General features: G+C 41.4%; 1 protein-coding gene across 3 annotated transcripts; it reads left to right on the top strand.

Annotated features, from left to right (window-relative positions):
- Positions 1-562: 562 nt before the first annotated feature.
- Positions 563-11423, top strand: MEPE (matrix extracellular phosphoglycoprotein). 3 transcript variants are annotated; one of them, XM_065878243.1, is made up of 4 exons: positions 563-616; positions 4148-4201; positions 5157-5249; positions 9969-11423. In XM_065878243.1, exons 1-4 carry the CDS (start codon positions 563-565, stop codon positions 11421-11423), a joined length of 1656 nt encoding a protein of 551 aa, XP_065734315.1. The 3 variants fall into 3 exon arrangements, with proteins under 3 accessions (XP_065734315.1, XP_065734316.1, XP_065734317.1); XM_065878244.1 differs by having other exon boundaries at positions 9972-11423; XM_065878245.1 differs by lacking the exon at positions 5157-5249.
- Positions 11424-17169: the final 5746 nt, after the last annotated feature.

Raw genomic sequence — 17169 nt, forward strand, 5'->3', positions numbered from 1 at the left:
CTTCCTCTCTAAGAGATAGAATTCTGGGTTGACCACTGCTACCATCACACAGGTCCCTGAGGAAGTAGAATATATTTATAAAGGACTGAAAGAAAAGAATGGTCATTTAAAAACCCTTTTTTTCTCTCTCTTGTTCAAATTACATCATTTCTATTGATCTAAAGTTAAAGTTTATTGACTCTTTGCTTAATGTTATTCTGAATTATATAAATAATTCAATTAAATGGTCTCTCTCTAAAGATAAAAGGGAAAAGTTTGGGCTGACAATAGAGCAAATAAATATCTCTATGAACTCCATTTCTATCCAACTTCATTGTTTTCATAATATTGGACAATTTTCATTTTCACATTGGAATAATTAAGACATATGAAAGCTCAGATTAAAGTTTCTACACTTGGCTATAAATTATATGTAGTTTTTCTTTAAACAAGAGGAAATGAACTGCTAAGGGGAAGGAGGTTTGTATAGACTTTTCTGTTTTATTTATTGTTATGGCTGCAGTTCATAACTGGCAATGCTTTAGGGTAAAATATTATTGTCTTTTTACAGAGATTCTCAAAGATGCGAATCATCTGTTTGGGACTGCTCCTTTTCAGTCTGACCCTGGCAGCTCCAGTAAGCATTTACAGATTCAGTTACGCATCATATAATCTCTTGCTCTCTTCTTCTATTTTTCTTTTAAGCGATGTCTTTTGAAATTAGTAGCACTTACCTAGTTCAGTTACAATAAAGTACCACACAAAGAGGACCCATCCAACACTTGACACAAATGTCTGTCACCAGGGAAGCCCTCAACGAACATGTGAGAAGAATTACAAGATGGCTACATGTTGCCTTTGGAGAAACGCCAGTGAAAATATTTTTGAGAAAACCAATAGGCAGCCACAGTGTTTCAATCAGCTAATGCTAGTGAGTAAATATACCCAAATTATAACCTGTCAAAAGAATTTCTCAATATTTTACCAAAAACGGAGAGAATTTTACTTGAATGCTCCATGACTAAGCAACTAGACTTTATAGCTACACGATAACATGAAGGGACCAGACCTTTCCTGTAGTTCTTGCAACACTGCAACACTGGGAGATCCTGCTGGTGATTTTGTCTTCATCAGTGAGGCTAAAGATGGGAAGAAGTCTCCCTCAGCTTAACCCAGATCAAGCTCCAATTTCCTTTTGTGTCTTCTCTTGCCTCTGATTCACCCAGATGAGTGCTCAGGATGTGACGAAGTCATCTTGTGAAAATGCTGAGTGCTACCGATATTTTCTGCAAAGGAGACACAGTGCTAATTAGATAGTGTCTGGAAAACATCCTAACTTCTCTGAGTAACCTTTTCAGTTGGAAAAGCGTGGAAGCGAGTGGTCATTCTGTTGTCAGAAGAACTTACGCATAGGTCCTGAGCGAGTGGGCAACCAACTGGGAAATGCACTGACGGGCACGAGCTGTACCAACCGGCGAGGAGAGCCGGAGCTGAGGAAGGCGTGTCCCCTTTCAGCACACATGCTGTAGCAGTCCTCTGGGGGACGTACTGCTTAAAATAGACATCTGCCAGGCCCGATGCACACGACTGACTTTGCGCAATCGGGGCCACAGAGGCACGGGCTTAGGCATAAGGAGGATGGCGTGGGCCCTGCTGACCCAGCTCATCCCACCAGCCGAGGACGAGCCTGTTTTGAGCACCACGTTCCGAAGAACAGCTGCAGTGGCATCTCCGACCACCTTCCAGGAAATGTGCTGTGTCAGCACCAGCCCAGTGACCACCGGTCCAGAGAGGATGCCTGGCTTCCCTGGTGGCGCAGTGGTTGAGAGTCCGCCTGCCGATGCAGGGGACACGGGTTCGTTCCCCGGTCCGGGAAGATCCCACATGCCACGGAGCGGCTGGGCCCGTGAGCCATGGCTGCTGAGCCTGCGCGTCCGGAGCCTGTGCTCCGCAAACGGGAGAGGCCACAGCAGTGAGAGGCCCGCGTACCGCAAAAAAAAAAAAAAAAAAGAGGATGCCAGTCTTCTTCGACCGAGGGAAACAATGCCGTCTCCATTTCAGGGCCACGTTCAAGGGCAGGAGAGCTGCCAAGTGGGTGTGAAGGGCGGCGGGTGGGGAAGGAGGGGGGCAGATTTCAAATGAAAGAGGTTCGGCAAGGACACAGACAAATTTGGAATGACGAAGGGCTAACTGTAATGTTTTCTTTCAGATATGGATTCTATCTGAGTAATTATCTAAAGTACTTAATGACAGATCGGTGGTATCAGAAATTAGTATGTACTAAGCCACTTACATATGTTCTGGAATCATAATCAAAATTCAAACTGTAGGGGAGGAAAAGGTTTTCCTCAACCCTCTTTGAGTCACTGGCTGGGTTTGAAAATTCAACTGAGAAAGACAGATTAATAGGAGAAGAGCACATTAAAGTTTTACATGTACATGAAAGCCCTTCACAAGAGAATGAGGACCCAAAGAAGTGACCAGAGCAGGAAGATTTTATACCTTTTAGACAAAGAAACAATACATTTGTGAAGAACTGGCAAGATAAAGGGGATAGGGGAAGTCCAGGTAGGACTATGGAGTCCTTCTCTTCCCTAACTAGGAAGATTAGGGTTAGTTTAACAAGATTTGTTTGAAGATTCTTCTGTGCCATCTCTGGACTGATAAGAGTTTGTCTCTAGTAAAAGGAGAATTTATTTCCTGCCTTTAGGCAGAAAAGGGGAAGGTTTTTCCACATGTTCTACTTCTTAATTGCCTTCAGCTCAAAATAATTTTTATGTCAAAAAGACATATTTAAGGGTGACATTCTTGTTTCCTTAAAAAACAAAACTTTAAGTGCAAGAATATAAAAGATGATTGTTGGGCCATGCAATTCAATTAATATTCATTGATATGCAATTAGACTATAAAGACTTTGTTATGTTACCTTGTTGTAAGTTCATGATTTATTATCGTGAACTGTATTTAACATACCATCAAGTATGCTTTTAATACATGTTGTGTGTGTCTTCTGTAAGAAAACACCGAATACCCCAAACTGTCATTTCTTTCTTTTGCTTAATATCTACCCATCTCGTTTTTTATTTTTTCTCTTTCCTGTACCCCCATTTCCAGAACGATTTTAACTGTTTTGATATTTCTGAGGAGTTATGCAATGCTCTACATTTATATGCACAAGAACCGACATCAGCAGAGGGCAATAAAGGGTAGAATTATAAAATACGCAGTTAGGGGAGAAAAATTATTGCGGAATTGAAAACAAGTAATTTTCTAGGGCTTCCCTGGTGGCGCAGTGGTTGAGAGTCCGCCTGCTGATGCAGGGGACGCGGGTTCGTGCCCCGGTCCGGGAAGATCCCACGTGCCGCGGAGCGGCTGGGTATGTGAGCCATGGCTGCTGAGCCTGCGTGTCCGGAGCCTGTGCTCCGAAATGGGAGAGGCCACAACAGTGAGAGGCCCGCGTACCGCAAAAAAAAAAAAAAAAAAAAAAAAAGATGTAATTTTCTTGGTTTTGATGTTAGGTAAAATTCTGGATTTTTAATAGTGGAAGTAATGGAAAGCTTAATGGTTTATAGTGTCATTCTGTATCTCACATTCTATAATACACAACCTTTCAAAATGTCATTTTCCCTCTTCCTGAAAGAAAAAACTGCCCAGGTAACTGGCAACAATGAAGCGCCATCCTCAGGTGGTTTCCTTCCCCTTAGGTGCAGGGCTATGGTTTCACTCTTGCTGGACCATCTTACCTTAACTCGAATAGCAATGACTGAACTTATACAATCAACGCACATGCAATCCACATCACTCAACTCTGATTTTGGTTCACTGATACTGAACACCCCCAGTGTGCCAGGGAAAGCTTTTTCAGTGGATACCAATGACATCCAAGCTTTTTCACCTGGAGTGCCCCTCCCAACTCAGCTGTTCTCCTGCACTTGAACGTGGTTCCGTAGTGGAGCCGGCACTATCTCCCTCTGGGGGAGGAAGGTCGGCATCCTCCTTCAATACAGAAACAAATGTGATGTGTGTGCCCATCGTCTTTGAGTCAGAATGATTTTCCACATTGAATAATACGCCCCAGTGAGAGAAGAAGAAAGGAAACATTCACTGTTTGAAGAAATGAAAGAAAGAAGTGTTTAGTGAAGTTTTATTATTTCTTGTTTCCTTTCAGACATTGCAACCACAGGCTGAGAAAATGAAGCAAGACTCTGTGGAAGAACAGAGGGTAAACAGAATTATTCTTCTCAAATACACCCCTTCCAACTCTGTAAAGAGAAAAGTCAATAAGAGGACATTTTTAACCGTCAAAATATTCTTGTGTACCCAGAATGGAAATGGAAAAATTATACAGCATAATTTTGGCACTTTAATTCACACAATGTGTGATAGAAAAGAGAAAAGCCTTCTGAATGGGAATTCTTTCTCTTCAATGATTTCTTCCTTCAGAGGGATGAGTAAAAGTTCTGGGATATTGTTATTAGCGAACAATATTTTCCCACACACGTACGTGAGAACAGAGAGATAAATGAGGGAGAAAACAAAGGGAAGTGAGTTAACGAGTCTTCATGGGGAAATTCCGTGTACGTGGAGTTAGTTTTCCAGAGGCAACCAGAAAGTTAAATGAGTACCTTCAGCTTTTCGTGTCACCAAATTGCAACTTACTTCTGCCTACCACGGTTTCTTCTTGCAGTCTCAGAAAATTCTGTTCTAAAAACTAACAATCTTCCGCTCTCTATCTCAGCTGAAAACTGCAAAGGCAAAAGCCACAAGCTTAGGAGTCTGAATGTTCATGCTGGGAGTTTTGCCAATTTGCCATCACCATGAATACTGTAAAATCTGCCTTTCACCTCACCCCTCTGCCTCCTCCTACCCGAAGATATGTCCAAGTGCTCCATTTCCATTGAAATTTGGTAACAAGATTGATACACCCTGGGGGAGAGAACTGTTTGACAGTCGTCCTCAGGGAAAACAGACTTAGAGATAGAAAAGAAAGGAACAAGCTGCTCTCTTGAGGAACTGGCTGACACACGCCATCCTGCGGTTATCAGATGTACCACCACTTGTTAGATGCAGAAATAGACTCGACCCAAGTTAAAAATACCTTGTACTATCAAAAAGAGAGCCAGAAAACTTCTTCGTAAGAGATAAACCCACCTTAATGTAATGTTGTGTTTTTGTAGATAATGTACAAGGGCCACCATGAGAAACATGGGTATTATCTTTTCAAGTATGTTTATACCTCGTCTGGGAGGAAAAATCAAACTGATGCGAAGGTAAGCAGAATCCTAGTGATTTTATCATGATCCAAACTCTGGACAAACATGAGGTGAAGCTGTAGGGAAGACAAAGTTGACTTTTGCCTTCTCTGGGGTTTCTGTCTACGGCTGGTGCCCTTATCTTTTTCCCACGGTCCCAGGCTCCCGGAGCGTCTCTGCTATGGAACTCTGTGTCCCAGTGTCTTCCTGACACAGATGGGCTACCGCATGCCCTGGCCCAAACCCTGCCCTGCTTCAGGACCTGCCACAGCAGATGTGGTGCTGGTGGATACTGGACACCCATTGAGTTTTTCATGATGTCATTGCTTCTGAATAAACTTTGATCCTTTGTAAGGAGGTTTTCTGGACATATTCTACCATATGCTCTAATGCGGCAGGGGGGAATGGATTAGAAAGAAACCATTTTAGCCTAAAAAGCAGCACATTTTAGCGTCCCTTAAATTCATCCCACAGATGATGCCATCTGTGTCAGGATGCTTGGAAGAGAAAGAATAAGGGCATTGTCACTGGAATAAAACAATAATTCTTTTCACTCAGTCCTTTCCTGCAGACTCACTGGCCACAGAGCTAGAAACAGTTTAAAATGCCATCAGCAAAAGGACTGTTTACTTTCTTCAAATCTGGCCTCATTCCCCATGAAAGTAGTAGTTTCCCTTCAGAATGTTATTCTGTTCTGCTCAATATTCTTTATACGCATCTCGAAGACTTAGCACCTCTAAAGCTAGCTGCCTTTTGAACTTATTGGTTGTAACAAATCCATGCTGAGAGCTTCCTGTTGTGCAAGATATTATGAGAGATAAAATGATTGAGAAAACTTAACTCTTTCTCTACAGGATTTTAGAGTTAGAAAAGAAACAAAAGGTGCTTACAAAAATTATTATAACCCGAGACAGAATGTGCAAAGTGCTATGTGAGTGGTACCCAAAAAATCATGCTTCAGGGCTTGGAGCAGAAAAGATTAGTTCCTAGTGTGGTGTTCAGGAAAAGCTACGTAATGGAAATAAGCGAACTGGACCTTGGAGGATGAGTAGGGTTTGAGCAAACATTTGTGGGGAGAGACTGTTCTCCATGAAAAGAATAATATGAGGTAAGGCATGGAGACAGAAAAGCAGATCAGCCAACTGACTGTACAACCACCATACAGTAAACAGTGCCCCAGGAAGTCATTTAACATAAGCAGTGCAAAAATGATCGACCATCACACATCACAATTTAAAAGTTGTTTCATGTTTTATTTATAAAAACTTCAGTCTTTAAAGAAAGGTACACAATTCATTAGTGTACACGTTACTGTTTTAAAAGCAGTAAAAACACCGAATGTAAAATGAAACTTCCCACTTCAGAACAGGGAGGGGAAAAAATTAAGAAGGAATTATTATAATGCACCTGTTTAACTCAAAAGTGTATATTAGCAGTGAGCAAATGAACTTACTTGCAAAGGAAAATAGAAATGTCTGTGTAAAAATTTCCCAGATGGAATGTCTTAAAATAGGTCAAATGTTTAAAATACTTTTTATTCAGAAATAATTCACTCTAACGTTTTTTTTCTATTATACTTTTCCTCATGAGAAAACCTTATCTATTTTCAGAATATACCTGCCAATATAAAAGATTAGTGAATAATGATAACTCTCCCCAAATAAGTCATTTCAAGTTATATCTTAAAAATACTACTCTTTGGAACCTTTGTATACTGCGTGTGAGCCAGCTTTGTAAGAATAGAGGGCACTTCTGTAAACCATTTTTATCTTGAGGTTCAAGTGTGAGCTGAGTCAACAATTCCCCACAGCTTCCAACATTAATAAGATTTATGTATAAAAGCAGGCAGTCTTCCAAGCAGAACAGTACTCCTATTTGAGGATGGATCTGAACATAGTGACCTAATAAGAGCCTCTGCACATGTCAACCTGGAGAAGAGAAAGCACCCAGTGAATATGGAGAAAACCTGGACTTTCCTGGAAGGGTTTTATGTGAAAGAGGAAATAACCTTAAAGACTGCTGCATCAGGAAAAAAACGGATACTAGTTACTAGCTGCAGGTTTAAAAAAAACTTGAAGAAATTAGAATATCCATAAATGAAAAGATCTGACATGAAAAGTAACAAGCAATTAGCTCATAAAATGTTCAAGGATGTTCAAGCTGACCATAGGTCATAGAAACTGGAAAGGACGTGGGCTGGGAGGCTGTGACACCCAACTCAGTCTCTAACTGGATGTTGCTTTTTGAGCTTAGGTTCTATATCCCATCGACGTCAACACGTCTAATATTGAAGTTATCTTTTTCTCTTGTCTTCATTTTTGCATGTCAACGTTCTAGGTATTAACCCTTCTTCTATTTGGGCACCAGTAGACGACTTTCCTTTGTGACATTTTTCTTTGGCATATCCTAATCCGAGTGATTACATCTCATTCCTGGACACTGCAGCAACCTCCGGACTGTCCTTTCTTACCACAATTCCTCCTAAACCTCTGATTTTTATTTTGTTAATCTCTTGGTCATGCACTTTCACTAGCTCTTCATCCCTTGCAAAATAAAACCAAATTCTTATGCCTGGAGTCCCAGGTTCTACAAAGCTCTGACCCTCTGTCTGTGCAGACCCTGATTGAATACAAGGTCTCTGTCACACCACCTCACGCCCACCCTCCATACCCCTGCAGGACTGCTGCCTCTGCCATTCAATAAATCATCAGGTATTGCTTAGAACATGTAGCACCCAGCTCAACTTCTTACATGTCCCAGTTCCTCAAGAAATATCTCTTATTTTGATCTCACGTTACCCGCCAGTTCAGAGGTCTATGCGGCGGTGGTGTTGTAAATTTCAGCTCACCCTACAGGTCTGTGGTGGAGAGAAAGTACGGTATTTATTCTGTCTATAATTGTTCCGTTGCTCAAGAGCTCCTACCTGTGGGCTAATGAAAGGGTAGGGAGTGTGCAGAAATTAATTTAAATTCAACCTGTTTAAACTTAAGGTTATCTACTCATGGAAATAGTTCTTTAAGGAAGCCCTCCAGTCCCTTTTGGATAAAAATGCTCAGATGCTCCTTCTTCCCCTAAGATGGCGTGCACGCACGTGAGGGAGTTGGGGGTGGCCTACACCGTCCAGCGTATACCATATACCATATGTACACACACGGCTCAAGCCACAGTGGAGAGGAAGACGTGGGATCCTCGGACATGGACGGGACAATGTTGCTCGACCCCTTGCGTACTGCTTGCCCTGCTGGTGTCCTAAGATGAAGCCACTGGCTACGGTAGCTTAGGACCAGACAGTACAGCCTTGGGGCAGCGGTGATTCAGGCTCTCCTGGCTCTCACGGACAATGTAGACCCCCCTTTGTTCGCGTATGACTCACATTTGTTCCTAGTATATATACTCCATCTACTTTGCTCCTTCTAGAGCCACTTCACTCCCTCTGGAAAGCTCCTAGCCATTCTCAGATGCTTCCATATCTAGCCTGTGCCACAGAGAAACAATGAGTGGTGTGGGCAAAATCAATCTCAGCCCCTCTTTCTTCTTGACCACATTGTTCAAGCTCCTTGCACCTTGGCTGTACCTCGAGTTGGTAAGGTGCAGCCTATGAAGCAGCATTTTACAGACCTTTCCCCACCCCCCCCCCAAAAAAGGACAAATTGAGATACAGGCATAAACACTCTACCCTTCTTCTCCACTTTCTCCTTTTCATCCCATTATTGTCTCAGGGACTTTTCTCATCCGGACCTCATTACTTAAACTTAGGATCCAGAAGAGTGGTTCTCCAAAGGTGGTCACAGACCAGCAGCATCAGCATTGGCTGGGAACTTGTCATAAATGCAGATTCCAGAGCCCCACCCCAAGCCCACTGAATCAGAAACTCTGGCCGTTGGGTCCAACAGTCTCCGTTTTAGTAAGCCTTCCGAATAGTTACGAGAAATGCTAAATTTGAGAACTACTGACCCAGACTATCAAATCTGGTTTATTACATGACAAAAGAGGGAAAAAAATAAAATTAACGAATCCTTTTTCAGACAAAAGCTAGGGTGGCCAACACCTGCTTAAAAATATTTCCTTTGGATGTCAGAACCTAGATTCTTCTATTTGTATATTTTCTGTTGAGAAAAAAGAGAAGAGGAAAAGATTTATACCTTTGAAGACCAGGGTGAAAGCAAAGAGAGAGAATGGGAGTGGGGGGAGGGAGAGAGAGAGAGAGAGAGAATGACAGCAAGAAAAATCATGTTTGAAAGATGAACTTCATTTCACTTGCAATGTGTCACTAGTCACAAGATGAGGACCACAGTGTCCTCTTTAAAGTCAGGTCCTCCTTTAAAATTAGGCCCTAATCTATATTTCCAAACTTATTTCTCTTATTTGGATTCTCTTCTTTATTATTCTCTTTAGGATTTCTCTACTCCAGCCTTATAATGTTATTCATATTATCTTTCAAATGTTTCCTGTTTCCAAACATGTGAATATGCCACTTACTCTTAAGATGTTCTCACCATTTTCCTTACATGTATTTGAACCTTACCCACTCTTTAAGCCTTTCTCATCCTTCTTTTTCCGTGAAACCTGCTTTGGCCATTCCAGAATTATCTCTACCAACAAATCTCTATTGAGTTAAAAGACTCTTTTTATTAAGTATCTGGCGGGGTTTTAAAATTTATTATTATTGCCTAAGAATTATTAAATTTTAAAAGTTTAACATAAAATAACCACTTTATGTTGAAAATTACACTTTAGCAGGAAGAAAAGAACAAAGACAATATTGCTCTTCCCCATTCTGGCCAGAGAAGAAATCAAGAGCCAGTGCCTCAAGAAAACATTGTCCGAGAAAAAGAGAAAGACGTGTCCCTCCCTGGAACCAATGAAAATAACAAAAGCACTAAATCTCAAAATCTTCTGGAAGATAGACAGACAATGAATAAAGACTACAGGATTAGTAACAAAGAAAATGTCCACAATGACCTGAAGACGTCCATTTATCCTGAATCGACTGGGAATCGTGGGACTGAGGATGGAGACAATGCTCTTAGCAAACTACATGACCAAGAAGAATACGGCAAAGCTCTCATCAGAAATAACATGCACCACATAATGGAGCCAGGGGCTGTGACTGAACTCTTGAGGGAAGAAAACAAGGAGAACAAAGCCCGGAATGTTTTAAGCAAGGTTCCAGCAGGTGCCAATTATGCTAAAGCCCCCTCAAAAATTAAGAAGAATCATCAAAGAGATTCCCAAGCCCAGAATATTCCAGTAAAAAGCAAAAATACCCACAACATGGACTGTCTAAAACAGCTCCCCAAAGCCAAACAGGTCTCCAGTGACTTTGAAGGCAGTGGTTATCCAGATCTCCAAGGGCAGGAAGACAGTATCTCTCCTTTCAGTGGAGATGGTCCACCTTTTAAAGACATTTCTGGTAAAGGAGATGCTGTTCGTCCTGACCGAGAAGGTACAGATATTCAAACAGAGTTTTCCAGCCCAAGTGAAGCTGAGACCATTAATCCTGATGCGAGAGGACCAGGTTATAATGAGATCCCAGAGAAAGAAGGGAATGGCGGAAATACCATTGGAACCAGGGATGAAACAGCCCAAAAGGCAAATGCTGCTGATGTAAGCCTGGTGGAGGGCAACAACAACATCATAGGTAGCACCGATTTTAAGAAACTCTCTGGAGAAGAAGGAAGCAGAGTGGATGGCGGCAGCCAGAATGCTGGTCAAGGGGAAATAGAGTTTCATTACCCTCACGCACCCACAGAAGACAAAAGAAAAGATGGCGGTAGTGATGGAGCTGAAAGTACTAATGAAATTCTGAAAAATGGCAAAGGTAGTAGTAGAAAAGATACAGAACATTCTAAAAGGAATCAAGTGACCTCAAATGAAAAACAAAGATTTCCGAGCAAGGGCAAAGGTCAGGGCCAGTTCATTCCTTCTCGTGGTCTTGATAATGAAATTAAAAAGGAAATAGGTTCCCATAATGGCCCCAATAATGAAGGGACCATAATAACGCACAGCAGGAAAAATTATTCTGTGCCCCACAGACAAAATAATTCTATGCAGAACAAGGGTGTGTCGCAAAGCAGAGGTTCCTGGGGTTACAGAAAGCCCCATTCCAATAGGAGGTTTCGCCCCCCTAAAAAGCATGACAGTAGTGAGTCATCTGACAGTGGAAGTTCCAGTGACAGCGATGGTGACTAGAAATTCCCAGCAGGATAAAGATTTGATACTTGGTCAACTGTGACTTAACAGTATAAAGGGGAGCCACCTGACAGCAGATCAGATGGACAGAGCCAGGAATTGAATAAGCCAAGAAACCTGGCCTCCTGGGGAGAACTGTTGCTATTTTAATGGTCACAGTATGAAATCCTATTCAAAGTTATGATGCTTTATGAAGTCCTATTCAAAGTTATGACGCTTTTTTAAGGAAAAAGAATTCATGGAATAGGTAACATTTGAATAGATACTATTTAAAAATAGGTTGTGTCACAAAACCCTTCCTTTGTTGTTTGCTCTGTAGACATGAAAAACAATCTCTCTCATATGATAATCTGTAATTAAACGATCTATAAGGAAGTCTGTTGTCTGCGGTGCTCCATTTCAGACACAACAGGATTAGTTCTGCCTCTGGCAAAGGCAGTGCTATGAAATGAATCCACTGGGTAAAGCCTGAGAGCCTCCCTACATCCCACTCTGCTCCAGCCAGTGGTTCCTTTGGCTTCTGCTCTAATAAAGATACCCTGCTTCATGTCCTTCTATGCTCTTTCCTCTGTTGCACGTTTATAACTTCTAGTAAAGCAAGTTTTACTTCCTGAAGCAACTCTCCAGGTTATCACTTTTCTCAGTTCTACCTCCTTCTAGACAAAGAGGTGAATGGGGTGGAGGGAGGGCAACAGGGAGAACTTGAGAAGGAGAAGCACAAGTGCGAAACCAGGACGAAAACTTACTTCGGCAGACATTACTCATCGGCTGATTCCAAATCATCTCAGCCCTATTCCTTTTTTCTGGCTTTTAGCGTAGATGCTTTTCCAGCTAATAGCCTTGTGACACCATTCTGGAAATTAACCCTAAGTCTCCTGGTCAGAGAGAGGAGTGGAGTTCTGGAAGGCTTTTTGTCTTCTTGGTAAGAGAGTGTACACAGTTAGTACCACCTGTCCTTTTTTTCTTACCCTATTCTTCTTTGCTTAATATCAACATCAACATGGAGCCTGGAGGTGCAGCAGCCATTCTGTGACCATGAAGGAAGGGCATGAGATAATAGGAAAATATATATATATATATATATATGTGTGTGTGTGTGTGTGTGTGTGTGTGTGTGTATACACACACACACACACACACACATATATGTATCTGTTCCCAGTTCCTGGCACAGAACTACTAAAACCCTTGTAATTTCCTAAGTGATAAGAGCACTAGGACCATCTTTTGTTCTAATATTTGGTCTTTGACCCTAGTTCCTGACACAGAGTTCCTAAATCCCTTTGGATCTCCTGGGTGATAGCAGTGTCTTTTGTTCTAATGAGGTGACTCTGAGTGGGCACCAGAAAGACCCAGCCACGATTAGAAGCTTGAAATTTTCAACCCTACCCCCTATTCTGCAGAGAGGGGAGAGGGGCTGGAAATGGAGTTTATAGTTGATTATGCCTATGTGATGAAACCTCCATAAAAATCCCCAAAATGTGGAGTTCAGAGAGGGTCCATGTTGTGTGAACACATCATAGGAGAATAGCTCACCCAGAGGGGCATGAAAGCTCGGCATCCCTTCCCACAGAACTTGCCTTACACGTCTCTTCCATCTGGTTGTTCATCTGTATCTTTTATCATATCACTTTACAATAAACTGGTAAACAGTAATAAACTGTTTTCCTCAGTTCTGTGAGCCACTCTAGCAAATTAACGGAACCCAAGGAGGGGGTATTGGGAACCTCCAATCAACAGGCAATAGGTTGGAAGCACAAGTGACAATGTGGACTTGCCATTGGCATCTGAAGTGGGGGACGGAGGCAGTCTTGTAGGACTGAGCCCCTAATCTGTGAGATCGGACACTATCTCTGGGTAGATAGTGTCAGAACTGAGTTAAATTTGGGGACACCCAGCTAGGGTCACAGACATACTTGGTGTGGGGAAAAAGACCCCATACATCTGGTGTCAGAAGTGTGAATGTGATAGCAGTGTGAGAGTAAACGAGATAGGAGGAGTGTAGGTTTTCTAACACAAAAGGACGGAAAAATCACAGAGATGTCTCTCAACCATCCCCATCAGCTTCTTTCCTTCAACAATTCTCGATTTGTTAAGCAACTGCTGTTTGGGTGGTTATTGATAGCTGAGTTGAATTCCTAATGAATACACCTCTCCATCTTTGACATTCTTCTCAAGGAGAAGGGCTAAGAGAAGAAGAAAGAGAGAGAGAGATAGGGAATACAGTAATCAAGGTGCATATTATTTCTCTTGTCTCTTTGAGACGACAGTTCCCAAAGAGAAATCATGACTGACACTTTCTGTACAGCACCTTAATTATCGAGTTGAATAATCTATATAACACAAACGAATACAAGTCAATGTCAATACCACATTATGGTGCTTTCAAAAAATCTAAACTCCCACATTGGGTAGACAGAAGGTACATTTTTTTTTAACTAAATAAAAGCTGTAGTATAAGCTATGGGATAAATCAGTTACACTCAAATAACAATGGCTAACCTGTGCCATGCATCAGTTACACTCAAATAACAATGGCTAACCTGTGCCATGCATCAGTTACACTCAAATAACAATGGCTAACCTGTGCCACGCATCAGTTACACTCAAATAACAATGGCTAACCTGTGCCATGCATCAGTTACACTCAAATAACAATGGCTAACCTGTGCCATGCATCAGTTACACTCAAATAACAATGGCTAACCTGTGCCATGCATCAGTTACACTCAAATAACAATGGCTAACCTGTGCCATGCATCAGTTACACTCAAATAACAATGGCTAACCTGTGCCACGCATCAGTTACACTCAAATAACAATGGCTAACCTGTGCCATGCATCAGTTACACGCAAATAACAATGGCTAACCTGTGCCATGCATCAGTTACACGCAAATAACAATGGCTAACCTGTGCCATGCATCAGTTACACTCAAATAACAATGGCTAACCTGTGCCATGCATCAGTTACACTCAAATAACAATGGCTAACCTGTGCCACGCATCAGTTACACTCAAATAACAATGGCTAACCTGTGCCATGCATCAGTTACACTCAAATAACAATGGCTAACCTGTGCCACGCATCAGTTACACGCAAATAACAATGGCTAACCTGTGCCATGCATCAGTTACACTCAAATAACAATGGCTAACCTGTGCCATGCATCAGTTACACTCAAATAACAATGGCTAACCTGTGCCATGCATCAGTTACACTCAAATAACAATGGCTAACCTGTGCCATGCATCAGTTACACTCAAATAACAATGGCTAACCTGTGCCATGCATCAGTTACACTCAAATAACAATGGCTAACCTGTGCCATGCATCAGTTACACTCAAATAACAATGGCTAACCTGTGCCATGCATCAGTTACACTCAAATAACAATGGCTAACCTGGGCCATGCGTCAGTTACACGCAAATAACAATGGCTAACCTGTGCCATGCATCAGTTACACTCAAATAACAATGGCTAACCTGTGCCATGCATCAGTTACACTCAAATAACAATGGCTAACCTGGGCCATGCATCAGTTACACTCAAATAACAATGGCTAACCTGGGCCACGCATCAGTTACACTCAAATAACAATGGCTAACCTGGGCCACGCATCAGTTACACGCAAATAACAATGGCTAACCTGTGCCACGCATCAGTTACACTCAAATAACAATGGCTAACCTGTGCCACGCATCAGTTACACGCAAATAACAATGGCTAACCTGTGCCATGCATCAGTTACACTCAAATAACAATGGCTAACCTGGGCCATGCATCAGTTACACTCAAATAACAATGGCTAACCTGGGCCATGCATCAGTTACACTCAAATAACAATGGCTAACCTGGGCCACACATCAGTTACACTCAAATAACAATGGCTAACCTGGGCCATGCATCAGTTACACTCAAATAACAATGGCTAACCTGTGCCACACATCAGTTACACTCAAATAACAATGGCTAACCTGTGCCATGCATCAGTTACACTCAAATAACAATGGCTAACCTGGGCCATGCGTCAGTTACACTCAAATAACAATGGCTAACCTGTGCCATGCGTCAGTTACACTCAAATAACAATGGCTAACCTGGGCCATGCTCTGTTAAATCCTCTACTCTGCACAGCCACCCTATTACACAAGTAGTGTTATTATCCCCATTTACAGATGAGAAAACTGAGGCATAGAACTGTTAGAAAATGATCCAACTAGTAAGCTAGGATTTGTATCCAGGCAGTCAAGCTCCAGTGTCTCTGCCCTTAAACACTCACTGTACTACCATATGTTTGTCACACAGACAGAGATAATACATAATATACATTATATATATGAATGTATGTATATAGAGACATACACATGGAGAGTGTATGTATATATTTATGCACATATATGAATATGTAAGCATGTGTATGTGTGTGTGTATGTATATATATATATATATATATATATATATATATATATATATATATACATACACACACACATACACATATATCTCTAAAGAGAGAGAACCTGAAAGAAATGCTTCTTAGAATCTGCACACAAGGAATACTTTTTCCCCCTCAGTTCTTCTCCATCTCCTGGGTATAACAGAAACCAGTATCAACAGAAACACTTAACATATCACCTAATAAATTAGTCACAATCAGAATTCCCAAGTAAACTATTCCTAGTACAGGTACTTTGCTTTTTTAAAGGACTGAAGGCAATTAATGAAGTGAAGAAAACTATACTAGCATTTAAATCGCAGATAAATGAATTGAAATCAACCTGCTATAGTTATATCTAGATTGTATCAGACCTTTACATGTGAAAGGTCTGATCACATGAAAAACACTTGCTGTTGTAGAGACAAAAAAATGAGCTGATAGAGAAAAACTAATGTTTTCTTTGGGTGATTATAGGTGGGACCTTCCAAAGATTGTCTGTCCTAGTCTGCTACCTAGTGTGGAAACTGTACATTTCAATTCTCTGGTCAGATTTTGTTTCCTCCTTCCAAGCCTCAGTGTTCATGCATATTTATTCAAAACACTGACAACATTTGATTTCCTTCATCCATTTAAGGGAAACTCTAAATGTTTCAATATCCATGATACGTTGCTAAGGGATGATGCAGACATGGAGGGGTGAGTCCCAAACAGAAGGACCAGAGATCCGGGAGCACAGCCTCCAGTCAGATAGTGGGTCTGTGCTTCATCCAAACCCAGGTTTCAGCCATCAAGCTGCACTAGCTTCACTTTTTTTCTTTTTTTTTTTTTTTAAGTAAACATAGATTTCCAAACTAGGGCAGAAAATTTCCGCCTCACTAAGCTGCCTTGCATGCAATTACTGAAGTGGGCACTGTCTGCCACCTTGTGCCCAAAAAGAAAAGATCACACCAGGCTATGGAATTTATTTCCGCATCTGCTACTCTCTCCAGCCTCACTGTTTTAGATTTCTCAGCTTGTAAATATCTACCTTGATTTTGTAGCCCTAATTAAACTGTTCTTGGCAACTCCAGCCAGTCAAGATACATGATCCTGTTTGATATAACATTCAGGTCAGTTGAAGAGCATTTACTGAAGGACCACATTTTACAAAACTACATGGGGGTCAGAAGAAAAGAGATGCGCTTGGCTCTTATTAAGACTGTAATTTAGTCAAGAAGAAAGGGATAGAAAAGATACAAGGCAGACTGTGGTAAGTTCAATAATAGAAACATAAAGTGATTATAGGGGTTCTGAGGAAAGAGATG

This window comes from Phocoena phocoena, chromosome 5, assembly GCF_963924675.1.
Source record: "Phocoena phocoena chromosome 5, mPhoPho1.1, whole genome shotgun sequence".
NCBI lineage: Eukaryota > Metazoa > Chordata > Mammalia > Artiodactyla > Phocoenidae > Phocoena > Phocoena phocoena.

What these genes read in the sequence shown, in the direction of transcription:
- MEPE (XM_065878243.1), top strand. Translation starts at nt 563, where the DNA reads ATGCGAATCATCTGTTTGGGACTGCTCCTTTTCAGTCTGACCCTGGCA. An exon ending in GTCTGACCCTGGCAGCTCCA is followed by an intron (nt 617 to 4,147) that starts GTAAGCATTTAC and finishes GTTTCCTTTCAG; the next exon opens with ACATTGCAACCACAGGCTGA. An exon ending in AAAATCAAACTGATGCGAAG is followed by an intron (nt 5,250 to 9,968) that starts GTAAGCAGAATC and finishes ATTACACTTTAG; the next exon opens with CAGGAAGAAAAGAACAAAGA.